This window comes from Pan paniscus, chromosome 12 (genome assembly GCF_029289425.2).
Source record: "Pan paniscus chromosome 12, NHGRI_mPanPan1-v2.0_pri, whole genome shotgun sequence".
NCBI lineage: Eukaryota > Metazoa > Chordata > Mammalia > Primates > Hominidae > Pan > Pan paniscus.
This window is the reverse complement of record NC_073261.2, coordinates 124539427-124566414: the sequence shown is the minus strand read 5'-3', so window position 1 is coordinate 124566414 and position 26988 is coordinate 124539427. Positions and strand designations below refer to the sequence as shown.

The 26988-nt window shown below is 46.4% G+C and overlaps 1 protein-coding gene across 18 annotated transcripts in view; it reads right to left on the bottom strand.

Moving 5' to 3' along the window:
* Positions 1-26988, bottom strand: part of MYT1L (myelin transcription factor 1 like) — a 560909-nt gene that overhangs the window by 194280 nt on the left and 339641 nt on the right. For all 18 annotated transcript variants that reach the window (XM_034952508.4, XM_034952504.4, XM_055108320.3 and 15 more), the window contains 2 exons: positions 19946-20102; positions 108-162 (listed from right to left, as the gene is read on the bottom strand). In XM_034952508.4, coding sequence (XP_034808399.1) covers positions 108-162 — 55 coding nt within the window. In that variant the 5' untranslated portion in view covers positions 19946-20102. The remainder of the gene's footprint in view (positions 1-107; positions 163-19945; positions 20103-26988) is intronic.

Here is a 26988-nt window from a genome sequence, read left to right as displayed (position 1 = left end):
AAAATTACCAAAAGGGTGGCATGAAAGTGGAGTCAGAATCGACCTCGGTTCCGCAGGATGAAGGTGACCCTGAGCCGGCCTCAGGATGCAGGGAAGCGCGGACATACCTCGAACCCCTTTGGACCGCGTGCGATGCCGCTTCTCCTCGGTGTCCACCTCCATCTGGGGATAGATTAGCAGCCATCAATGTGCTTATCCTGCCTGTGCAGGCCAGCCCTGCAGGGGCAGCTCGCTCTCCCTGGCATTCTATTGATGGGGCTTTAATCCTGTTTCCCTCCATGAAGGGAAGCCCTCTACAAGGGCAGGGGGTGGGTAAGACCAGGCAATCTAAATGTATTACTCAAACAATTATAAACAGACCTTAACCTTGTAGGGAATATTTAATCAGGAGGCCCTTGCCCTCTATAATGGGGTAGATTTTGATGAATCTTGAAGTACCATCTATTTACTCTCTTTTCAAGAATTTGATGGAGACACATCTGTGTGCTTCTGAGTTGTGCTTTGTACTAAGAATATAACAGCCATTAGGTTTATAAGAAGGTAAATATATACAATATATATGTATTTTTATATATCTTATGTATATATAAAAACAAATATTTATATATATAACATATATATTTTGTATATATATACCTTTCAGTTACAAGGAGAATCTAAATATTATATATACATTATATATAATATATACTTTATATTTATATCTATACACACACACATATATATATATATAATATTTAGATTCTCCCTGTAACTGAAAGTTTTAATCTGATTAAGCGGTTAAGACAAGAGGCTGTAGGTACAGTGGAAGAACATGTTTTACCATCAGGGGCGCGCTCTCAATGTTGTTTAGTTCCTGGAATGCAATTGTCCTCCACATTTATCTAAATTGCTTGGTTTCCTTTGAGGCATCTAGACCTTCCACTCATAGGAACTGACACATCTTATACTTGAGACATTACAAATGCTTTTATATATTACTTTGTGGGATCTTCACAACAATTTTGTAAGGAAAGTATTTTAATTATACCTATTTAATACATGAGAAAACTAAAATTCAGACCACCTGAGTTACCCAAGATGGTTTGAGTTGAAGGTTTTGGAGTAAGGACCAAAAATCACATGTCTGTCTTTGTTCCCACTAAGCCTCAGGAGCATGCTGTTGCGTGGTAAATATATACGAGTACGTTTGTTCACCAAACATTCCCACAGTATGGGAAGTGTTTGCACATGGCAAACTGGATAGCAGGAGAACTCTACTCAAGACGACGGGGGAGCTAAGAAGAGATGAGCAATAGAAGCTGATCAAAGCCCCATTGAATGGCCTCTACACCGGCTCACAGGGCACACCAAAGCCACTTCCTCCATGGTTTAGAGGAAGAACATTGGGACTGAGTGAAGAAGACTCATTAGATGCCTGTGGCTCTATTCGAGGCACACTCCAGAAAAGAACAGGGTAGATCTGCCGCTGAAATAAACTAGCAAGGCACAACTCAACAGGTACAGTATGAAAGGCATCAGAAATCCACATGGACAGTGCCTGATTTAATGTTTATAGCAACTAACCAGCAGCTATTTATTGATGAATACTATGGATGAGTATTATGGTATCGGGGGATAAAATCATACATGTAATAAAAACATAAGCTCATTTAATGAGCTTAAAAATCTCTTAATGGGCTATATATGAACAGACATAATGATGTGCCAGATTTAATATCAAAACAAGAACTTCAGCAAAGGAGGGGCCAATGGGAAGTGGAAGCCAAGGAAAGATGCTCGGGGAAAGCTGTGATCCATGAGAATTGTTTGTGTAGGTGTGAAAGGAAGGAAAAGAGACTGTCTCTATGACTGGCATCTAGAGGCTTGATATGCAGTTATTGAGTGAATGAATGAATGAATGAGTCCATTTGCTGGGAATGCTGCAGGTCAAGGAGGTGCCTGAAGTGGAATATTGGAAAGACGACATCAGACGGTGCAGACGACGGGCCTGAGCCAGGGCCACGTGCAGTGTTGGAAGGGATGTCCCGGGAGGTCCCGCTGGTCCAGCTGAATAGACAGCTGCTGGCCTTTCTTGAGCATGGGGAGGACGAGTCGCAAACATGTTTTAGAAAAAAACAAGTTAACGGCAGCTTGAGAGAGGGCATGGAGGGGGCGGGCAGTGCAGTTGGGAGCAAGCTGGGAGGAGACCGGCAGTCGCCTAAGAAGAAAGGGCTTGGGCAGTGGCCTCAACAGCATCTGTGGCTTAGTCCCATCGTCAGCCAATTCGGGAACATAATTGTCTGAGAAAGAAAGAAATGGGTTTAAAAAACTTTCTGATGGAAGAATCCACACAACACAATGGCTCATCAGGCAGCTTTTGGGTTTTCTGCCCTTTCCTGTGATTTAAAGATATGCCTGGGATATGAAACTCTGGGGCCACATCACGTGGATTTGACATTTAACTAAATAGCACCATGAGTAACACATCAATGCTCTGAAATTGCTATTCAACATGAATACACTTCAAAACACCAGAAAATTCTAGCAAAGTGATCTAGGGCCAAAGTGACATGAGGCAGAGATGAACTGAGAGTCAAGAAGCCTAAAGCAATGGCGAAAACGCCATTCACATCCATGAGAAAGGGCATTTCCCGGGGTCCCCTGCCCTTGTCACAGGCCATTCACATCCACGAGAAATGGCATTTCCCAGGGTCCCCTGCCCTTGTCACAGGACTGGGGATGCAGAGATAATGGGGTAAAATCGTATTCTTTAAGGAATTCAAAATTGAATTAAAACATTTAATGAAGGCCTATAAGTTGAGAAACATTCTCCGGGGGTGTAGTGGAAGTTTGGATGAGGCTTCCATTGGATTCCATGGATTCCATTCCATCATTCCATTGGATGAGGATTAGGAAGAAGAAAGAAATCTCCTGGAGGAACTCATATTTGGGCTGAATGTTAAAAGTTAACTGGATGTTTCAGGTTAAAAAGAAAAACTGTGGTGAGGGTGTGTTCCTCACAGAGGGAACAGGATGTGTAAAGACCCAAAGGCTTGGAGAGACAGGTGTGTTCCAGGAGAGACAAAGCTGGGGCTGGGGTGGGAGAGACACACTCCGAGCTTGGCTATGAGCTCCCTTCAGTAGGGCACAGAATTCTCAAAGTTTCCAGCAGAACAGGGGCCAGTCACACTCAGTCATCACCCAGCTTGCTTACCCTTATCCAGCATCTCGTGAATAAACCCACATTTACGATTTCTCTGGCTGTAGTTTAGGGGAGCACCTGTGAGCAAAAGCGCAGTAAAGCTAGTTTTCCTTTGTGGGCATTAAATAGAAAAACTTGGCCTTATTAGCTAACTGCTCATATGGTTGGATAAGGATAAGAATTGTTTTATTTTTACAATTAAATTCTTCATCCTTTCAGTATTTTTTATGCATATAGGGGCAAACATTTTTTTTCCAGTCAGGTAGCTAATTCTTCCAGTAATCAGTTATTAAATAAATCATATTCCCTCCCTACACTAAAATATTCCTCTTGCTGAATGTGAAATTCCTGCCACAGTTGGGTCAGACTCTCTGTTCCCTCCTCCGTCGGTTCCTTCCAGTGCAATCCTGTTTGGATTATGGTGGCTCTACAGTGTGTTTTCCTCTGCTGAACAAGGGCCTTTGCTATGAGCATTACAGGAGATAATTTATGAAAGATGCCAAGCACAGCACCCCACATGGAGCAGACACTAAACAGATGGGGTTCCCCTTTCTTTCCCTTTCAGCCAATGAAACCCAAATCTGAAGGGTTTCAAAAACTGTTTTAAATTTTACATTTACATAGCTGTTTAATAAGTGCCAATTGCCAGAAAGATTCAAATTAAGCAGAAAGCATAAAACGTATGGTCTGAAATGCCAGGAGGTTTTCATTTTCTAATGTGTGCACCTGATGGTGTGTGGTCCTAAGGCAGCTGGCCCTTGCCGGCACTCTCGCACTTTGTTTCTTCAGGACTCCCCAGCCCCTCCATCCTGCCCTGCCCGTCTCTCCTACCCGCCTGAAAAGAATGCTTGGGCTTGCTTCCACCCAGGGCCTGCCCACCACTGGCGACTGTCATTGGCAGCCTCAGGCGTTTAAACCGTTCATTTGAATTCATTCTTCTGGTGGTCCCAGGGCCGGAACTGTGAGCTTCACTTAGTGAACCCGTGAATGGCTCAGTCGTGTTTTCTAAGACATCAGCTCTGATCTTCCTTGGAACTGGAGAAAGTTCACCTCAGTTATCACTGCTTGGGTTTCTGATTACCTCTCCAGTAATTTACATTTAGAAAATCACCCTTAAAACTCCACTTTAGCAGTAATTCTTTTTATTTTGAAGTCTAATATTTATTTTTAAAATAAGGATGTTTTCTAAGATTTAAAATTTGTTTTATACTTAAAGAAAAGTCTTGAATTTAAGGAATCTATTTTGAGCCAATAAAGCTGTCAGGAGTGATTCATGAAGAGAGAGCAGGTGAATTATTTCCTAATATGAAAACTTTACATTTGGACTCAAGATTTATTTTATTACTATGATCTTCCTTCTCTTTTCCTTCCAATAAAAGGGATGCTTTCCTCAAGTTGAGCCTCAGTGAAGAGATTATAATGTATATATATTTGATATATATATTTAGGGGCAGGGTATCACTTTGTCACCCAGGCTGGAGTACAGTGGCACAATCATAGCTTGCTGCACCCTCGAACTCCACTTCCAGAGTGGCTGGACTACAGGTGTGTGCCACCATGCCTGGCTAATCTTTTCAATTATTTGTAGAGCCAGGATCTCACTATGTTTCCCAGGCTGGTCTTGAACTCCTGGACTCAAGTGATCCTACTGCCTCTGCCTTCCAAAGTTCTGGGATCCCTGGTGTGAGCCATGGTACCTGGCCAAGAACTAATTTTTTTTTTTTTTTTTTTTTTTTTTTGAGACAGAGTCTTGCTCTGTGGCCCAGGCTGGAGTGCAGTGGCGCTATCTGGGCTCACTACAAGCTCCGCCTCCTGGGTTCACACCATTCTCCTGCCTCAGCCTCCTGAGTAGCTGGGACTACAGGCGCCCGCCACCATGCCCGGCTAATTTTTTGTACTTTTAGTAGAGACAGGGTTTCACCGTGTTAGCCAGGATGGTCTCAATCTCCTGACTTCGTGATCTACCTGCCTCAGCCTCCCAAAGTGCTGGTATTACAGGTGCGAGCCACCATGCCTGGCCAAGAACTAATATTTTAAATGCATGAAAATTTCATAAACTCAGTAAAATCCCTTGGAGTCCTCAGTGGCTGCTTTCTGATGTAAAGTACCACATTAGGCCATAACTGTGAACCCAGGAGGAGCTCACTTTGGGTCCCAGGTCTGCCAGAGACCAGCAAGGTCCTCCTAACCCGAGTCTCTAGCCACAGGGACCTGCTCTCCCCTCCCTGACAGAGTCCTCTTGCAGGAACAGGACATGGGGGCTTGGACTGCAGCCTGGGTTATGGACAGCTCCCACTTTGACACCAGAACCTGAGCTCCAGGCCTCCCTCCCTGCCACAGTCACTCCTCCACTAACTAGGAAGCAATTTCCATTTTGCCAACCAGCCAGACCCTGCCTTTCAGCTCCTGCTGCTCAATTCGCTTGGTCAATTCTTTGCTTGTCAGCAGCATCAAGAAGAGGAGATAGGAGGGAGGGCAGGAGCCAAAGATCAGTCCTAGCCTCTGTGAGGGGTAAGGAAGGCTCGGGGAAGGAATGTGGAAGAGAAACTGGAAGTCCTGGCAGAAGGCAGTGCAGGTGTGCATGTCTAGCCATATCCAGGTGTTTTCCCAACAGCACTTCTTCCTAGGAATTACTCTCTCCAAGGCAGCTGGGAGCTGGTCAGCCTTCTAAAACCCTACGTCATAGAAAATACCTCCACGTCTCAATTCTGACTCCAGCAAGTTTGGGCTCCTAAAAATACATCTATGAAGATTAGCAAGAATCATAACTTATATTTTCTAGTCATCCTTCAAAAATGTTTAAACAGAGAATGACAACAATTAAAAATTATTTTCCAAAATATGACAATATTTTCTGCTTTTTAGTGAAATTAATGTAGTGTCAATATATTAACATTTGGGATTTATATCTGATATTCATATTTTAAAAGGATAGCATTTTATCAGGTCACAAAAGAGTTAGAAAACATAAGTGGGTTTATAGTTCATTACATCATGGTTTATAATTTTTAAATTTTCATTGTTCAACTTAATAGGATAAAAAGGAGAAAATTAGGCATACAAAACAGGAAAAAGAGGCTTGGCTTGTCTGCTCCTAATTTTTCCTTTTCCTCCTTTCCATTTTTTATTGATGCAGATGGCAATTAGTGAAGCCATCTTCTTGAGGAAAGAGATCCACATTCCTGGATCTGTCCCTTTCACCCCATCACTGTGTACAATGTGTGTGCCTATTTGGTCCAGCAAGGTTGATGCCAACAAAGCCAAGAAAAATTAAAATGAGAAAATAAAAGTGATCTTGGCAAAAAAAGTGAAGATACAGCTAATGCCTATATGGTATCGGCCACTCTGTATGCTGATCCTGACAGTCTCTAGGGTGAGACAAGGTAAAACCATTCCTCTGTACTCAGAAATAAAGATGATTTTGTAGGTTAGCACTTTTTAGAAAATGAAAGACAATATTGGAAATAGCATATCTGAAGTTCACTGGAATGACATTTGAAAACTAACTGTTTTATGAACTAGTCAATAAGTATTTAGTAAGCTTCAAATAGATGGCATACAAGAACACTTTAGGAAGATATTATAAAACATGACCTTGACCTAAACTGAAACAGAAAAAGCATCCCTCCCCCATTCTTTGGTTATGAATCCCCTTATAGTAAAGTACTAAAGAGGTTTACAAATGTGTGTAAAATCAAACTGAGTTTTACCCTAACATGGCTTAGTCTTTCTCCCGATTCCAGTCACTAATGATCAGCCTCTGCTAGTCACTTCTTAGGTAGAAGTTCTGGAGGGCACCAGTTGGGAACTGATATTCAGCTACAAGTGAGGAAAACATAGAGCAGGTGTTAGAAACCTATGCATGGCTGTGCTCTTGCTTTGGCCTGGAGGAACCTCTGGAAGACTCCTTCCCACCACTGGGAGGCTCTGGGCATGCCTCTCCACAGACAGGGAGTGGCTCGAGCCTGGTGGCCATGCTTTCAAAAGAATAGTTACAGATACATAGCCTGCCAAATAATGTTTACACTGTTTCTTAGGGCAAGAAGCAGTCTGTGAGATACAGCTTTAAGGTCAAATTACTGGGACTTCTAGGACATTTGGGAAATTTCCTGGCATACACAGGGTAGTTGAAATCAACACAGTCTTGGGAAATGCAGGATGCAGGCTTTCTCTAATGGCTTGAGACTATAAAACTCAAGTGATAAAGCAGCACACGTATTATCATGAAACCCTAAAAATAAATCCTTCTAAATGGCATAGTTTGAATGCTTAATAGACTTCTATGCCTAGTTTGAGACAAACACTTTAAAAATCATGCTACAAATCCTAAGAAAATAGCAATCAAAATGATGACAGGTTGCAATAAAGATGTCTTGTAATAGGCCCCCTAGAGGGGAGCTTCATCATTTTGACAGAGCCAACTTGTGAGAGTGCGACCACCCAGGATAGCACTAATTCGAGCACGGCACCAAGGACACCACGCCAGCCTGTGCCTCAATGGGTGCCCCCAGCCTCTCCCTCAGATCTGTGTGTGTTGTGAGGGTGCAGAGCTGGGAGCTGGACCCAACAGAGGCGGGAGGACAGCCATAGGAAGTGCACTCAGCCACTAGCCTTTTGAATACAGGAAAAGCAAGTTGTCAAAATATAGGATCCTATCTTTCAGGCAGGTGGACGTCCTGATGGAAAAGTGCCTGGCCCATGGTAGATGCCTGTAAATTTCAGTTAAGTGAGTGAATGAATAAACTAATTACATTGTACTAACGCATCTCTTGATCAGCTACATTGTTAATAATTTTATTACAGTTTTAAAAAATTCTCACAATACAAATAAAAAGTTTCAAAGAAATATGCACTCCACATGCAGCCAGAAGACACCTACGCCTCTATTTCCACATGCATGGTGGGAATGCCACGTTAATGGAATGCTGGTCAGGCGGCCTGGGATCACTGGACGTTAAGCCAGAAGTCAGCAAGGAGCCTTTCAGAGCTTCAGAAAAAGCCTCAGGGTATTTGCTCTGGGAAAATCCTGGGATTCCTTGGCCCAAGAAGGGTTTCCTCCCATCATGTTTGAGCCGGGAAGCTAATGGAACATTTGAAACTAAACCAAACCTGAACCAAGTCTCAAAGGCTTCGAAGATGTCTACAGGGTAATCGAGGCAGTGGTGATGCTTTCATAAAATAATTTACATTTGATTTTATTCAAAAAAGGATGGTCTAGCAGTTCTATATCCATGAAAAACAGGTTGCCCAATTTACGTCATGTACGATAACAGCAGAGAAGCCCCAAAATACCCACAAGAAGAACTTTTGGGGAAGCGCTAGGGGCCAGGAAGAGAGAGGCCTCACTTCACTTTGGAGGCCTCATCTCAGGCCAAGGGGGTCGTCAGCTGCTGTGCAGGCAGTGGTGAAGCTTTGTTGTTCACACTAAGAGCTGACACCCGATGAGCTGGAGCCTCTTTCAGATGTAATGGTTGCATTTCCAATCACAGCGTGATACCTACTTTTACATCAAGGAATGGCTGGGCAGGAAGGCACCCCTTCCAGAACCTCAGAGGAAACATCAAGTCAGGTGCCCTTCAAGAATTTAACTATTTTTGTTGTTGTTGTTGGTAAAATAGATGTTGTTTCAGCCCTGAGCATAAAAATAAGAAAATAGATCCTTATTTTCATTTTAAAATATGATTTTCTAAACTTGAATGTGTTTCTTATGACTTCTCAGTTACTTTATCTTGCCAGCAAGTTCTGGGAGAAAATTCAAAGAATCAGAATTTTAGGGCTGGGGGTACCCGAACAGTCTCATGGCCAGGGGCTCATACCTGGCCACTTAGAACTGTTCCATCGGGTTCTTGGTGCTTAACAAATTGGACTAACATCTAAAAATCTCCAGGCTTTATATCAAAACCTAGATTTGTTTTTTTTTGTTTTTTTTTTTTCTGTTTTTTGTTTTTTTCTTTCTGGAAAAATATGATGATCTGAAAGCATTGCTCTAAATTTCTCTTGGCCTCAGATGGCCGGAGTGGAGGTGCAGCATTTCCATGGGAGGGGCAGCCAGTGTTCCCATGGGAGGGGCAGCATTCCCATGGGAGGGGCATGTGCTACCCCACACCACAGCTTTCAAGTCTGGGGCCCTCATGCCCATTCCTTTCTGGGCTTATGCCTCCTGCCCACCTGCTTCAGGGATTCACGTCTGCTGCTCTCCATCTGTTCCAAGCTGGTTCTGAAGCTGGACCTAGCAACAGTGAGCTGAGGCTGCGTGGGGAGTGCAGGTGCTCCCTGGGTCCCCTGCTCTCTGCCCATGAGGATGACTGAGTCTAAGGGAAAGAGCAGACGTTGAAGTCCCAGGACCTCTGGAGCATCCTGGAGAAGCCAGACCTCAGTTGATGCTTTTGGGGTATGTAATTGTTACAGGAATGACATTCCCATGCTGGGCCTCAAGACTCAGAATATGGCTCATCAGGACGTTCATGGGTCCTGGGTAGATACTGGAACTGTATGTGGCAAAGGTTCAGAATGTACCAACTCCCCCGGAAGCTGTCCTCTAGCATGTGAGCTTTTGCTCAAAGTTTAATAATTTCTTTGCGTTTCATCTCTGCTCTTGGAGTAATTTGTTCTTTAATCTTCCTGAAAGTTGCTCCAAACAAGTTTCCATAGACTTTGCACATGCCTTTAAAATAACTCTGGTCTTATCTTCATGTGCTTGTGAGACCTCCACACTCCCGCCAGCCCAGCTGCACCTACAGGGTAGAAACAGTGCCACATTCCCACCCTCCCGCCAGCCCAGCTGCACCTACAGGGTGGAAATGGTGCCACATTCCAACCCTCCTGCCAGCCCAGCTGCACCTCCGGGGTGGAGATGTGCCACATTCCCGCCTGCACCTCCCATTCCTGTGGAGCGCCGGGCACACAGCAGGGCTGCCTGACCATGCTGGGTGGGTGGAAGGTGGGCCCGTGATGATATGTGGCTCTGAACATCTCTACATGTGCTTTCCAGGGCCCTGTAGTGGGCAGTATCCTCCGTCTACTCTGCTGGCTCTCCAGATTTCAGTGTCTTCATATTCTCGAACTCCTCCTTGTCAGTGGCAGCCCTTTCACCGGATGGCTTTGGAGGACACTGTGGCCTGTGCACCGTGCGGGGCAGCAGCAGCATACATGTGCATGACAGGGCGACGGCCTGCAGTGCCAGTGCTGGCTCCATACACAAACCTGCTTATGCTGGGCACAATCACCTTTATGAATCTGAGTATTTTCATGTGTAAAATCCCTGCTTACCGCATTGGGTGGTGGAGAGGACTGAATACAAGAATCTTAGGTAAGAACCTTTTACAGAGCTTGGTGCATAGCAGATGCTCTCCAACTCCTGAGCTCAAGTGATCCACCCACATCAGCCTCCCAAAGTGCTGTGATTACAGGCATGAGCCACTGCGCCTGGCTGGGTACACAGCCGATGCTGAGGAGATGCTTGGTGCTTTCTTCTTATTTCCATGTCTGGGTGTTGTAAGTTTTCCCAAAGGGATAAGAAACAAATGCTTGTGGAATCCATGTTACAGATAACTGCATAGCCCTTCTTATGTAGGGTAAGATGAAGTCCTCTGGGTACTGTTGATTACCTTCTCATAATACCAAATATTATATTAGCCTTTCATGTCCCTGAACTAGTATGCTGGTGCTTTGGCCCCAGAGTACAGTCTCCAGGACTCCTACAGCCAAACATTTAGTTGCATTTACAAAATCTAAAAAGTGCGTGTGTGTGTGTGTGTCAGGTGGGAACATAACATTCTTTTCTAGATGAGAATATTTTTCTTGGACTCTTCACAGTCTCCTTTAATTCAACTAATTCTTCATTTTTAACAGGATTTGGACTCCTAAGTTCCCTGTGCCAGGCAAGGGAGCAGCTGAGAGTGTCTTCTCAGGAGCTGCAGTCCTGAAGCCTGGGGAACTGGGTCATTGCTAGAAGAGGCGGCTCTCTGCATGCCAGGAGAAACCCAGCCCAGGAGCTGCAGCCCGGCAATCCCGGGACAGAAGCGAGAGTGCACCCTGCATCTTCTCATTCTGCAGCCCTCAGCATGGCACTTGGCACAGGGCAGTGGCTGGATAAATATTTGCTGAGTTGTACTAAATACAAATAACAAGGTTTGATTAAGGATCGCATGAAGGTTGGACACACCTTCTTGACAATATGGAAATAATTTAGTTAAGAGTCACAGATGCTATACGCAGGAAAGAAAATGAGTAAAATAAAGGGAAACGTTTCCTACCTATAGGGGGAAACATCATAAATATTAGGTAAGTAATGAACATTCAAAAAACTTAGACTAGGGGCCAGGTGTGGTGGCTCACACCTGTAATCCCAGCACTTTGGGAGGCCAAGGTAGGTGGATCACCTGAGGTCAGGAGTTCGAGACCAGCCTGGCTAACATGGTGAAAACCCCATCTCTACTAAAAATACAAAAATTAGCTGGGCATGGTGGCGGGTGTCTGTAATTCCAGCTACTCTGGAGGCTGAGACAGGAGAATTGCTTAAACCTGGGAGGCGGGGGTTGCAGTGAGCTGAGATCCACCATTGCACTCCAGCCTGGGCAGCAAGAGTGAAACTCCGTCTCAAAAAAAACCAAACAACAACAACAAAAACCACTTAGACTAAGGATAATTTTAATGGCTGGTAGTTTATGCTTTTTCACACAAGTATAGTATGAAATAAAAATCATCTCTGGCCTTTTGGCACCTGTAAAATCAGTGTCTTGCAGGATAAACGGTGTGGTCAAGGGACACAGTCCTGATCTAGGAGGTGGAGCTGATGCTCCCCATTCCTGGGCGGACGCCATCTCTTGTGGGAACTCACAGTTCTCCCTGTACCACCAGTGAGGGCTCCTCACCCTCTATCATCTATTGTACCTATTTATAAACTCACACATAGCTACACAGCAGTGCACACTTCCTGAGGGTGAGGGCTTTTTCAATTCATTCTTGAATTCTGTGGTTCCTCAATTTGTGGCATGGTTTCTTGTAAATAAGAGACCCTCAGGAAATCACGAGGAAGACAGATACTCAAGCACCAAGCTGTAACACAAGACAGGATGAACTCAGCACCAAAATAGAAAAACCACTGCGGGTGCCATGGAGGGCAGTGGGGAAGAGTGGGGTAAGGAGCTCAACCTCCCAGGGTCACACCCTGCCTTTGTCTCCTCTTAGCTGTATGAGTTCAGGCAAGTTATCTAAGCTCCATGGCCAGGGGTGTCTCGATGACACATGTGGGCAACAGCACCCATATATTCCCAGAGATGTTGAGAAGCCAAAGAAGGGAGTGGCTTGGAGAGTGTTCTGGGGAAAAGAACGGCAGTTCTGTGTGGACCGCCAGGACCAGCCCTGCCTTCTAAGGTGCTTTGGAAGAGGCCCAGTTGTCTAGAGCCCTCAGCGTCCATTGCCACAACTCAGCCAGGACAATACCATGTGAAAAAGCAAGGTTGGCGCATGCCCTGGTGCACACCGCTCTGGGATGTGTTGGAACAGAGCCCAGGACTCTGCTGTGCAGCCTCACAGGCGGCCATCTGGGTCCTCCTGCTGTGCCAGCTTCCTTTGTGGGCTAAGCTCATCCCAGGGCTGATGGAGACTGCTCTCCCTTGCAACCTGCATTTCCCATCTTGTCCCCTCTCAGGCAGCAAACTTGCTGTTCTCTTTACAAGGAAGAGCAGAGGAGCCATTGAAGCCAGCCCCTCCGCTGGTCTCATCTACGTCTCTCATTCAATATCCCCTTCCAGCCTGCTTCCGAGTAAGAAGTTTCCATTGAAATCTCTGCTCGCTGCCAGGAATCGTGGCCCCAAATCACAGGGTGGATCCGGGGCTCCTGTTGGATCCCACCTACGCTTCCACATCAGCCCCTGCCGCCGCCCCCTCTTGTGAGGGTCTCGCTATATCTTTTTCTTTTCTTTTTGGAGACTCTGCTACTCTGGCTGGAGTTCAGTGACAGGATCATGGCTCGCCGCAGCCTTGGACCTCCTAGACCCAACTGACCTTTCCCTCTCAGCCCCTGAGCATCTGGGATTGCAGGTGCACACCATGTCTGGCTAATCTGTGTATTTTTTGCCACCATGTTGTCCAGGCTGGTCTCAAACTCCCGGCCTCAAGTGATCCTCTGCCTCAGCCTCCAAAAGTTCTGGAATTTTAGGTGTGAGCCACTGCGCCTGACCTAGATCCTTTTCTTAAAGCTGACCTCTGAGGACCCGTTCTCTCCCATCCTTCTTTCTAGTGTGTCTGTCCATCCCTCTCGCCTGGTTCGCTTCCTGCTTTCCTTCAGCTCAGTCCCCTCCACCCTCCAACGGCTAACCTGCCCTCTCTCATGCAGTCAGGACCCTGTTGGCTATCATTTTTAACATCCTTCTTTCAAAGAACACCACTGACCCATCCCCCAAATCCCCAGTCTTGTCAATTCCTCTCCATCAGCGAAGACTAGGATTCTCTGCATCACGTTCCCCCAAATTTCTATCTCTCGGGTTCACCACACTGGCTCTCAGAGCTCTATCCTGGTCCTTTCACCTCTCAGAGGACATCATAGCTGCCTCTCCTGCTCCACAAAGAAGGATTCGAACTGGCGTTTTCAGCCTTAACCTCTCCGGTCAGCACTCCTTGCTGCCTCTGTCACATCAAGTTCATCTTAGGGTTTTCCCTTAACCACGCCCCTAATTCCTATCGCACAGTTAGGCACTGCTGTCTCCTTTCTCCTTCCTCACCGTTTTGCAAATTTATTTATTAGACATCAGTTTTTCTGCACAGTTCACTGGCTGTAAGAGCTTGTGAGGTGGGGCCTCATGACAACCCAGCGTCGGTCCACGTTCTCCATAGTTAGTTCCTGAATGTATGAGGTGATTGCTCTTCCCTTCCGAAGCTTTAAAATAATACTTGGCTAGATTTTCCCCCTTTCCCCTATCAAATAATTTATCACATTCTGGTTTTGGCTGTTGCCATTTTTTCCTGTTTCCTTGCATCTGCCTGGACACCACCCTCCTCCATGCCTGATCCTACCAAGAGGGAGCATTGCTGGAGTCCCCAGGTGCTCCCCTCCCCTGCTTTCCTGTCCATCCCCCATGCCCCGCTGTGATGCTTTCTGTCCGGGAATTCTCGGGCATAAGAACCCAGAGTGGTTCTCTGCTGATTACCCCAAGTCTAGCAATAATGCCTCCTTTTCCTTACTTGCCTTTGCAAAATTATGATTGACACAGTGAAAGAGATCTGACTTAACCCACTCCATCTTGCTTTTAACATCCAAGCTGTCCATATTCATTCCTGGGCAAAGGCTGAATTAGCTTTGGGAGAAACTTAGTTTACAGTTTAAACAAAGATGATAACAGCCCTTTCCCAAAGCAGACCTCCTTCTTGCCTGGGGACTACATTGCCCTTGTAGAACTAACATTAGCCATAAGATTTAAAATTATGATTTAGGAGTCTTGCAGCTGGAGGCTACAAGATTCTGACCCTCCCTAAACTGCTCCTAAGACCAGTGTTTTGATATTTTGCAGACCCTGCACTTGATGGATCAGCTGGCACCACCCAGATCAATAAACTGGCTCATCTGATCTTATGGCCCCAACCCAGGAACTGACTGAGCACAAGAAGACAGCTCCACCTCCCTATGATCTCATCCCTGACCAATCAGCACTCCTGGCTCACTGGCTTCCCCCTACCCACCAAGTTATCCTTAAAAACTCTGCTCCTTGAATGCTCGGGGGAGACTGATTGGAGTAATAATGAAACTCCAGCCTCCCACACAGATGCCCTGAGTGAATTACTCTTTCTCTATTGCAATTCCCCTGTCTTGGTGAATCAGCTCTGTCTGGGCAGCAGGCAAGGTGAACCCCTTGGGCGGTTACATTATCGGGTTGAAGTACAAACAGGCACACAGGGGTCCAACAGGTGGGGATTGGGCAGCTGCTGCTGTCTCTCTTCCCACAGCCAATTTTCTTACTGGAGGAAACCAACCTTCACTCCACTCCACAATGGAATGAATACACAGAGCAGGCTCTTTCTATATTTATTGTTTACAAAATCAGGCTCTGTTTACAAAACTTTTTTGTACTTGCTATTTTTCACTTAAAAAAAATCACAGCCATCTCTCTAGGCTAATGTCTATACATTGAACTCATCTTTTTGAATGGCTGCATAGTATTCCTCAGAATATACCTACTATAATTTATCCAGCCAGCCCCCCAAGTTCCTTTACTAACAAGGCTTATGTTGTTTTATTTCACTACAAAAATAATTTACAAAAATGATTACATGTATTGTGCATGTATTTCCAGAATAGAGTTTTCTAAAAAGATATCGTCACTTTACCATTAAAAAAGAAAATATTCCACGCCCTTTTTAGTAACGTGATCATGCTGGTTTCTGGAAGCGCTGGTCACCTTGAATTTTATTCCGTCCTTGGCTTTGGTTGAGTAAAGCCACGTGTCTCGTCATTTCCCCGGCCCCCAGGGAGGGTAAGCGTTCTCTCACACCCTCACTGTCCACAGCTCCTCGTCTGTGAAATTGTGATTCATATCCTTTGCCTGTTTTTCTTCTTTCTTTTCACATTTTTCACATCGATTCATAATAGCTGTCTGTACACTGCGGTGCTAACCCCTTTGCCCACCTTATCTGTCACCAGTATTTTCTTACAGCTTATTGTTGATATTGTTTTGTTGTTTTTCTATTTTGCTCATGGTATTTTTTCCCATGTATACATAAACGTTTTCGGTCATTCAGTCATTTGAAAAGAATCCCAGTCTCCGTGGCCTGCATGTGACTTTCTCACTAAGCCTTGCATTTTGGGGTGAGTGGCCGAGCCCCTGACGGGCCTGTTCCTTCCGGTGCCCTCACCAGAGTCAGCCCTGGTTCAGGCCCTGCCCCCTCCTCCCAGCGAGTCCTCCTGGGGGCATCTGACTCCACCCCTGGGCCGTGCTGTCTCCTGGTGATGCTCAGAGGTGTCAGCTCCCTCCCTGATGAATGCCTGTCCCAGCAGATGTGTGGCTACGGTGCTAGTGAAAAAAGCTCTTTTTGATAGCTACAAAAAACACAAATGTGACTGAAGAGCTGATTTTAACAAGTAATAGACAGTGTTCTGTATTGCTGATCTATAGGGCTGTTCTGAGACTACATCTGGTTTATATTCAGCATTTTCTATCTTTACTTCTCCCTAATTCAGATTTTAGTAATGTGGTAAAAAAAATTTTAAATTAAAAATTCAAATATGTTTTGCCATAGAAAAATATTACTGGAACTTCCCATTTATACAGGTATTTGAAATTATCTTAATGATTTTTCTAGTTTGCATATTCTTTTTAATTTTTTTTAAATTATTCTACTTATTTTTTAAGGGGAGGAAAATACTAAAAGAATAAAGAACAGAAAACTTAGAGAAACCTGTGTCTACAAGTGATAGAATGTGGAATCTGTGACATATGTTAAGTATTCACTGGGGAGGAAATACTTTATTCCACAGAAAAGTCATAGAAATGAAAATGTTCTGGAAGTTATTAAATGGGAAACATGAAGTTTAGAGACAGGGTATGGGCTTGGAATAGTTTTTTTTTTTTCCTACTTACTGTGTCATTTTAGCTTTCAGGCATCTATTTTATCATCTGCACGAACTATTCCACAGGAATGTCTTTCCTGTGTGTTTATGTGACGGTCGGTGGATGTGAACACTCTAGCACGTGTGGAAGAACCCGGAAAATGCACAGGGCTCCACACGTGTGAGGGGACGCTGCTATGTGCCCAGTGCGGTAGCTGTGAGTTCACTAGACTGTCGTCCTCACTGCGCTCTCCTGCTGGGAGTGCCCTTCACCATGAGAGAAATGCCCCGCTAATATCACACTGCCCTCCCTTCAAGGAGCAGGAAAAAAAAAAAGCATCAACAAGAGCATTCTAAAAATAAGAGAAAACCCTAAAAAATCACCTGCCTCTTGCAGAAGAGAGGAGAAAGTTCTAGAAGGGGTGGAAGAGAAAAGGAAGGAGCATTATGTTGTCAGCACAGCCGCTGTAGGGGGAGGACTGCAGGAAGCGAGTAGGTGGTCTCTCGCTGACCACTGCTGCCGGGTAGTGGTTGAGCATGAGAGAGGCCCTCCCCTGTGGGTTCGAAGCACAGCCCCTTTGTTCCCGGGTGATGGGCGTGGGACCAGCTGATGCCGAAATCCCCGTCCCAGACAACACTGCCTGGGCTTGGTGCTCCTTTATCAAGGGGAGTCTCAGGAGGAGGCCAGCGTGTAGTGGGATTCTCAGGGCCGCTGCAGGTGACACGGAGGTGGGTAGCGGCTCTGCCTAGGACTGCCCCAGGGGACAGAGGCAAGTGAAGAGCTACAAGACAGAGGAAGGAAGCTGCCCTCTGTTTCTTAGAATCCAAGATGGGGTCAATCCAGCCGTCAGAAAGGAAGAAGTGACCAATATGGAAGAGGAGAGGGGGAAATCTGAAGGAATGGTTTACAAGAAAAAGCTGAGGCATCTTCCCAGGATGGAAAGTTGAAGAGGGAAGGGCCGGAGAGGCTGAGGTGGAGGAAGCGGTGTGCAGGCTGATTGTTTTGACCACAAAAGGAAGTGGTTTGTGGACAATGTGGTCTGGAAGAGGCTAGGAAACCGGGCTAGGAGATGTGAGTGCTGCTGTTTATTTAGTTCTTTTCTCACACGCAGAGAGCACACAACCTAACCGTCTACAGTGGGGGCCGCCCTGCCTCAGTGTGGGCTGTACAGAACCGAGTGTAGACAGGCCACCTTTACCTACTGAGTGAGGGCCGTCTTGCCTCAGTGTGGGCTGTACAGAACCGAGTATAGACGGGCCGCCTTTACCTAGTGAGGGCCGCCCTGCCTCAGTGTGGGCTGCACAGAACCGAGTGTAGACGGGCCGCCTTTACCTAGTGAGGGCCGCCCTGCCTCAGTGTGGACTGTACAGAACCGAGTGTAGACGGGCCGCCTTTACCTAGTGAGGGCCGCCCTGCTTCAGTGTGGACTGTACAGAACCGAGTGTAGACGGGCCGCCTTTACCTAGTGAGGGCCGCCCTGCCTCAGTGTGGACTGTACAGAACCGAGTGTAGACGGGCCGCCTTTACCTAGTGAGGGCCGCCCTGCTTCAGTGTGGACTGTACAGAACCGAGTGTAGACTGGCCGCCTTTACCTAGTGAGGGCCGCCCTGCCTCAGTGTGGACTGTACAGAACCGAGTGTAGACGGGCCGCCTTTACCTAGTGAGGGCTGCCCTGCTTCAGTGTGGGCTGCACAGAACCGAGTGTAGATGGGCCGCCTTTACCTAGTGAGGGCCGCCCTGCTTCAGTGTGGGCTGCACAGAACCGAGTGTAGATGGGCCGCCTTTACCTAGTGAGGGCCGCCCTGCTTCAGTGTGGGCTGCACAGAACCGAGTGTAGACGGGCCGCCTTTACCTAGTGAGGGCCGCCCTGCCTCAGTGTGGACTGTACAGAACCGAGTGTAGACGGGCCGCCTTTACCTAGTGAGGGCCGCCCTGCCTCAGTGTGGACTGTACAGAACCGAGTGTAGACGGGCCGCCTTTACCTAGTGAGGGCCGCCCTGCTTCAGTGTGGGCTGCACAGAACCGAGTGTAGACGGGCCGCCTTTACCTAGTGAGGGCCGCCCTGCTTCAGTGTGGGCTGCACAGAACCGAGTGTAGACGGGCCGCCTTTACCTAGTGAGGGCCGCCCTGCTTCAGTGTGGGCTGCACAGAACCGAGTGTAGACGGGCCGCCTTTACCTAGTGAGGGCCGCCCTGCTTCAGTGTGGGCTGCACAGAACCGAGTGTAGACGGGCCGCCTTTACCTAGTGAGGGCCGCCCTGCTTCAGTGTGGGCTGCACAGAACCGAGTGTAGACGGGCCGCCTTTACCTAGTGAGGGCCGCCCTGCTTCAGTGTGGGCTGCACAGAACCGAGTGTAGACGGGCCGCCTTTACCTAGTGAGGGCCGCCCTGCTTCAGTGTTGGCTGCACAGAACCGAGTGTAGACGGGCCGCCTTTACCTAGTGAGGGCCGCCCTGCCTCAGTGTGGACTGCACAGAACCGAGTGTAGACGGGCCGCCTTTACCTAGTGAGGGCCGCCCTGCCTCAGTGTGGACTGCACAGAACCGAGTGTAGACGGGCCGCCTTTACCTAGTGAGGGCCGCCCTGCCTCAGTGTGGACTGCACAGAACCGAGTGTAGACGGGCCGCCTTTACCTAGTGAGGGCCGCCCTGCCTCAGTGTGGACTGCACAGAACCGAGTGTAGACGGGCCGCCTTTACCTAGTGAGGGCCGCCCTGCCTCAGTGTGGACTGCACAGAACCGAGTGTAGACGGGCCGCCTTTACCTAGTGAGGGCCGCCCTGCCTCAGTGTGGACTGCACAGAACCGAGTGTAGACGGGCCGCCTTTACCTAGTGAGGGCCGCCCTGCCTCAGTGTGGACTGCACAGAACCGAGTGTAGACGGGCCGCCTTTACCTAGTGAGGGCCGCCCTGCCTCAGTGTGGACTGCACAGAACCGAGTGTAGACGGGCCGCCTTTACCTAGTGAGGGCCGCCCTGCTTCATTGTGGACTGCACAGAACCGAGTGTAGACGGGCCGCCTTTACCTAGTGAGGGCCGCCCTGCTTCAGTGTGGGCTGCACAGAACCGAGTGTAGACGGGCCGCCTTTACCTAGTGAGGGCCGCCCTGCTTCAGTGTGGACTGCACAGAACCGAGTGTAGACGGGCCGCCTTTACCTAGTGAGGGCTGCCCTGCTTCAGTGTAGACTGCACAGAACCGAGTGTAGACGGGCCGCCTTTACCTTACAGGAAGTCTTCTCTCCTAGGAACGGAGGCAGCGTGACTCCTGGCGGGACGCAGGCCCAGAGTCAGGGGCTCGCTCTAAGCTCTACTCCTGGTCCTCTCCAGCTTGTGACTGTGGCAAAGTCACTTAATCTCTCTATGCCTTGATTTCTCCATCTGTAAAATATAAAAAGCAATATACAGCACCTCATGAATTCATCGCCATCTTAGGGAGAGACATACACAGGGCGTCCTCTTTGCAACCATCAACATGCACACAGCAGCTTCCTCCAGGAACCAAATGTTCTCTTTCATGTCCATGAGCAACGCATTCCCCTTTAGAGTTTATTCTCCTAGGCTTGACGCCTGCTGTTCGGACTCTGACCCTTGCCCAGGCTCCTGTTGGGAGCAAGCCCCAGCTGGGACAGCTTGTTCTCTGCCAGCTACGTCAGCTCTGTGCTCTGCCTGATATGGTTCCATAAGCTCCCAGTTCCTGTGGACCAGAAGCCCTGCACACAGCCTTATCCTCCCTCCTTCCCAGACTCGGGGTAGACTCAGCCCGTGTGGCAGCATCAAGGAGGAGCTCCACACCAGGATTCGCACTGTCACCCTTATTTATTCTGTGATGTCTCCAGGGACTTCTGGGGTGAGAGGACCAGCCTAGTCTCCTTAAAATTCATAGAACTAAAAACCTTACAAAACACTTTCTTACCCATTATGTCATTTGGCCATCAATTGAACTTTATGTGAATTTTATGAATAAAGATACTGATACTCAGAGAGGGTGAAATATGTGCTCAGAACTCCCCAGTTAGTCAGGAGATAATAATTGAAACTGAATTATCTGTGTTGAGATCCAGTATAGTTCTTCCCACCATGAATTAAGGCCTGTCCCTACACATGCTCAGGAAGGACCCACAACGCTGAGACACGGGTCAGGGAATTTGAGTCTCGCCACTAGGTCCTCGGGGAGCCTTGGGTGGTGGCATTGGATAATTGTCCCCTTATGATTTCCATTCCAAAGGATTCAGTGCTTCTTGCTCTCCAGGGTTGACAGGACTAAACCTCTCTGGGCTGTTTTGAACCTCAACAGGTCAAGTGAGCAGAGAGCCCGGAGCCCTGCGATGATGCAGCTTGATGCAGATAACCATCATCGAAGTGCCGCCGCACTTTCTACGCAATTCCTCATTAGAGCAACAGGAAACCAGAGCGCAGAGTTAAATAAGAAATACAGGGAGTCATAATAGGGACATTTTCCCCAGAATTCGCAAATCTTTTCCTTCGACCTGGAAACTAACCCACCTTGTCCACTTCTGCTGACCATTAGGGACTGAGCCCTAAACCCTTTCCTTGTGTACTTAATTTTCCCCAGAGAACAATTTCGTCCATACACACAGTTAATAAGGGATGGAGCATGTATGTCTTGTCAAGAACATAATTGTAGATATGAACCTCAGAAGGTTAAAAATCCTGATTAGTCCCTTGAAGGAGAAAGGAATTAGACCAGATTGATCTTTTTTCTCTACTACATTGTAGTTTAAAACAAAAGAACTTCTCTTACCCCTCCTTTGGATACGATAACTCCCCTAAACATTACCATGAACTCTGAACTATCTTACAGAATCCTCTGTTATGTGAGACCCCAGAGCCAACACAATTCCTACCCGCCTTTGGATCTTATGTGCCTGCTCCTAGTGGTTAATATGGATTCACTGGGGGGGAAAAAAAAAAAAAAAGAAAGAAAGAAAAAGAGAAAGAAAATGTTTGCATTGCCCTGTGAAGACGGATTCTAAATGATCAGACATGCTCTACATGTGACTCAAGCAACAAGCAAAATCTTCAACGCGTAAACAACGTGCGATTAGACAGAATAGGTTATAATAGCACCACCACTTACTACTTCACGATTTGAGCATGTTGTTTCATAAGCATTAATTTCCTAGACTTTCAATGTCTGAATTAAATAATATATCAAAAATGTCTGGCTTATCATTAAGTGCTCAATAAATGATAGTAGGCAGTGATATTAATATCACTAGATACCAATTTATTAATATACATTTTCAGTTTCTAATTTCTAAATGTGATGATCTAGACAAGCAGCAAAGGTCACATACAGAAAATTCTGGCTCCCTACATATGAATGTGACCAGTTAATTTGCCCACCCTTGACTGAGGGCTGAGTCTCTGGCACTCTGCTAGACACGGGTAATGCAGTATAAAACAGATGGGTAAGATATCGCTACATCAACTCAAGGCAAGGTGGAGAGAAAGAATAGAGAGAAGCTGGAATGGACACAGTTGAAATCTTAAATATGTAGAAAAATAATTTATTTTGGGTGTAAAGACAAATGGAAAAAAGAACAGAAAATTTAAAAATATAAAAATGTATTTTTGCGTAAAAAAGAAATTCCATGGCTATCTTTAAATTTACCACCCCAAAGGTCAATAAATGGAAAACTCAACATAATCTATTAAAATAAAAAAATGAAAACGAGTTAATACATTGGCAACATGCTCAGTTTTCATGCTGTGACATATGTGGGGTGTTTGTCTTTTTTAGTAAATTATTTTATAAAGCTATAGTTACTTTAAAAAGCATTTTGCAATCAGCTAATATCAATGGAATATTAGTAATAATACCCAGAAACATACATATGACTAGCTCATATCTAAAAATTAAACAGTTATTAATGAATGACAAGCAAAGTATGCTACAATTCATATTCATAGTATAAATTAAAATGCGTGTGAGGTTCTTATTAAAGTTGTCATATAAAGCATGCTCATTTGTGGGATTTTATGAACAATAACCTTATGCTAGACAATGCTCCTTAAAGAGCCAACAGAACAAAGAATAATGATGTGATGGAGAAGTTCCTTGCCTGAAATCCGTCCACGTTATTCTAATCAGAAGGTGGCTGTGCATGACTCCAGAACAAAGTACTGCACAAAACCTACAGCTCCCCTCCCTGGGCAGGAGCAGGACAGCGAGTCAGTCCCCTGAGCCTCTGTGGCCACAACCTGGTGCACAGAGTCCTGTCCTAGGGCAGGGGTTCGAGTCCGTCCTCCGAGCCTCTGCGGCCACAACCTGGTGCACAGACTCCTGTCCCAGGGCAGGGGGGTCAAGAACCTACCAAAATCCCCCTTTTGTGGCTCCTAGTTCATTTAAAAAAAATATTTAAAGTCAGAGGCAGAAATTTCCTCTGGGAAATCTATTTTAGGCAAGCAAGGTCTCAGACCTCATTTGTTTCTGTTTATTTGCTTTTGAAAACCAAGCATTCACAAGTGGCCATCTCCAGAGCTTGACAAGAAGAGCTGGCCTGAGTGACGGGCACCCCTCCCTGGGCTGGGCAGGTCCTGTCTCAGAGGGACCACAGGGTGGGTGTGGTGTGTAGGGGCTATGCCTGCCCCGCTCCTCTGCCCTCCCAATACAGCCAACTCCACATGACCTGAGGACAGGGGGTTGTTTATTTTGGGTTCCTTATGAATCCCATGGTTTGAGTGTCCCACACCATTCTTTTTTGGATTTCTTCTCCAGTTTGTGGACACAGAGCCCCAGGCATTTTTTTTCAGAATGGGGACCTCCACGTAAGGGTTCTGAGGCCCTGCATGTCAGAAATGTCTATTTCACTAAGGGGATAATGATCTCACCCAAGACTGCAAAGGCCCTAAGGCTATTTTATTCTATGCTATGCATGCGTAGTGTTCAGGTTTATGAACGGTTCCACTCCATTGCCAGGCCAGTCTGCAGTCTGATCCTGGTTCCCCTGGGAAGCTCAGAAGCTCAGAAGCACGGGTTTTCTCTCTGAACAGGTCTAGGGTCTTCTCTTCCTGTTGGTTTTCTGGAGTTTGATGAGTTTGATGTGTTTAGGTTTGTCAACCTTTTTTCATTCTTAATGCTTGACATTCGTGCCCCCATACAACCTGAAAACTGTTCATCTCCGAGAACTTTCTTCTTTCTTTATTAATTTCCCCCTCTTTATTTCCTTTATTACTATTAGGTGTTTTGAATTTCTACTACTAAATGGATTTGGATTGTCTAAATTTATCTTCCATTGGTTTTAGCTTTTTTTTTTTTTGCTTTTTTTTTTTTATCTCTTTGTCTTTCTTCTCCATGTTCTGGAAGGTTTTCTAAAATTTACCTTTGACTTCCTCAATTGCACTTAAAATTTTCAGTACTCCAATTTTAATTTTCAAAATTAGGTTTTGTCACAGTCACACATTTGCATTTATTTTGGTCAATTTTTGTCTTTACAAAAGGATAGAGATCATGTCGCACCACTGTGTGGTTAATATCTCACACAAGGTACATTACATGTAAACATTTGATCAATAATAGAGTGAAGAAATAAAGGAAGAAAGAAGTGAGTGACAGCGTCTCTGCACAGGGCTGGTGCCACATTGTCCCTGTTCCTCACAACTGTATAAAGTGGGTGTTACTAGCCTCATTCTGCAGATGTTGGACAGAAGCTGGAAAGGGTACACAATTTGGCCATTTTTGCACAGTTGATGAGTAAGTTGGGAAAGGAAGCACAGGGTGTCCTGAAGTAATTCAGGCAAAAGTAAAATAGGGAACAACGTCAGGACCTCCTGGGTTCCCTTTGTTGGGCATGACCTCTTAGCACCTCAGGGTTCAGCTGAAGAAAAGACCTCGTTCCAACCTGGTACCCCAGGGATTCTTGGTTTACTTTTTCATTCCTCGAATGGGTCTTGTTACCTCCAGATCCTCTTGCTCAGAGGTGGGGGGGTCACCTTCTTTCTACATGGAAATAGGATGGTGGCTGTCAGGTTTTAACCCTGCTCCACGGTGAGAAATAGATTTTACATCTTGATCCCGTGTGCACATCCTATGTATATTATAGAGATTTGAAACCGTGATAAAATCAAACATTTCACAGAACAACACATTCTTAATATGTATGACATCCTCAAATGCTTTCCATTTTACTTCTTTTTATTGACATTAGTACTGCCTCCTCAGACTGGTATCACAACTCACAAATGAATTGTGGCCACAGTTGGAGAAACACTGGTGTAAGTTAGCTGGGGTATATTTTCTCCATGGTCTCTCGACCATGAGACTTGGTGTGTGATTGTGCGGTTGGCTCTCTGCTGCTGCCGAACAGCAGCCTGCCTTGACCTCTTCTAGCCCAATACCTCATCACCACTTATGGTAATAAGATACTGAAAACATTATCTATGATACCAGTTGTAAAGTACAGTTGGGTATCTCTCAGTTTCATGTAGAATTAAATTTCAAAACTGCTTTCCATGTATGCCACATGCTTCAGTTGGTCTGTCATTGGATGCCACTGGTAAGTGTCAGGCCACTGTTGTGCTCCAGGTTGCCTAAGAGACAATGAGGATGGAATGTATGAAGTGACTCCTGAAGGCCTTCGGTGGACCAAGCATTATACTAACTGCAAAAGGGTGTAATCATTTATCCCTACTCACAGGGTAGGGTCAATGTTTTTCAGGGTAAATATTCAACATGATACTTTAGCCTTGCGATATGTGTCCCCACCCAAATCTCACCTTGAATTGTAATCTTGAATTGTAATCCCCATAGTCCCCACATGTCAAGGGTGGGACCAAGTGGAGGTAACTGGATCATGGGGGCGGGGCAGTTTCCCCCATGCTGTTCTCATGATAGAGAGTGAGTTTCAAGAGATCTGATGGTTTTATGAGCGTCTGGCATTTCCCTTGCTTGCACTTCTACTTCCTGCCACCTTGTGAAGAAGGTGCCTTGCTTCTTCTTTACCTTCTGCCAGGATTGTAAGTTTCCTGAGCCCTCCCCAGCTATGTTAAAGCGTGAGTTGATTAAACCTCTTTTCTTTATAAATTAGTCTCCAGTGTGTCCTTATAGCAGCATGAGAATGGACTAATATACCTTGGGAATTACTGAGAACCAATCTATGCCTCCACGTCAACCCCACGGTAAGCTTACAACTGCTCCAAAATATGCACCTGTTCTTCCTGAGTCCCGTTCCCATTTCCCACTTAGACTTGCTCGATTCCCATGGCCTGCTCTGCATGGGGGGCATCTGTGCTTCTGGTGTGTGTCTCTCAACACAGCCTCACACTTCCTGCCAAAGGCCTTTTGGGCTTTTCCACGTGACGTTTCACATAAATTATTGAAAAAGTCAGCAGGTAGGAGGGTCACTTATTAAACACCCCTCAGCCTTCTCCTCCAAGTTCCCTGTGACAGTGAATAGTAACAACCCAGGACCCCAGTCCAGGTTTGCCCACTGTCACCCTGGCCCATGGTCCTGGCCTCTGGGTAGCTCCTCTCAGCCTCCCAGTGCCTCTCAACAGAGCTCTTCTCTCCCTCCTGCTGTGTGGCTTGATTCCCACTGATGGACCATGGCCTGTGGGCCTGCTGCTTCTTCCTCCGGCAGCCACAGGGGCTTCTCTCCTGGGGTGGGTGCCTTGGCACCTCCTGCCCCTTCTCTACGTCTTTGTGAGATGTCCCTTTCCTGCACCTGAGTCTTCAGTGCCACCCCATCACCTTTGAGGTAAGACAGCACCCTGGTGTGGGGCCCATGGGTGTTTAGGGCTGCCGAGCCTCCTCCATGTCTGCACACCTCCCTGTGTGGACCCCCACTTTCCCTGACTAAGTCTCCCCTCAGCCTCTGGGAGCAGCACCTGTTCTCATGGCCCCAGGCCCAGCTGCTTCAGGCACCCTCACTCCACTCCCTCAGTGCACCATGCTTCCTTTTCCATCATGAAGCCTAATACATTGATTCATACCTTTCGTGCATGCCTTCTTTCCTGCCTGCTTTCTTTCCTCATGCGTTCTTTCCTGTTTGCCTTCTTTCCTGCATGTGTTCTTTCCTGCATGTGTTCTTTCCTGCATGCCTTCTTTCCTGTGTGCCTTCTTTCCTGCATGTGTTCTTTCCTGCATGCCTTCTTTCCTGCCTGCTTTCTTTCCTGCCTGCTTTCTTTCCTCATGCGTTCTTTCCTGTGTGCCTTCTTTCCTGCATGTGTTCTTTCCTGCATGTGTTCTTTCCTGCATGCCTTCTTTCCTGCATGCCTTCTTTCCTCCATGCGTTCTTTCCTG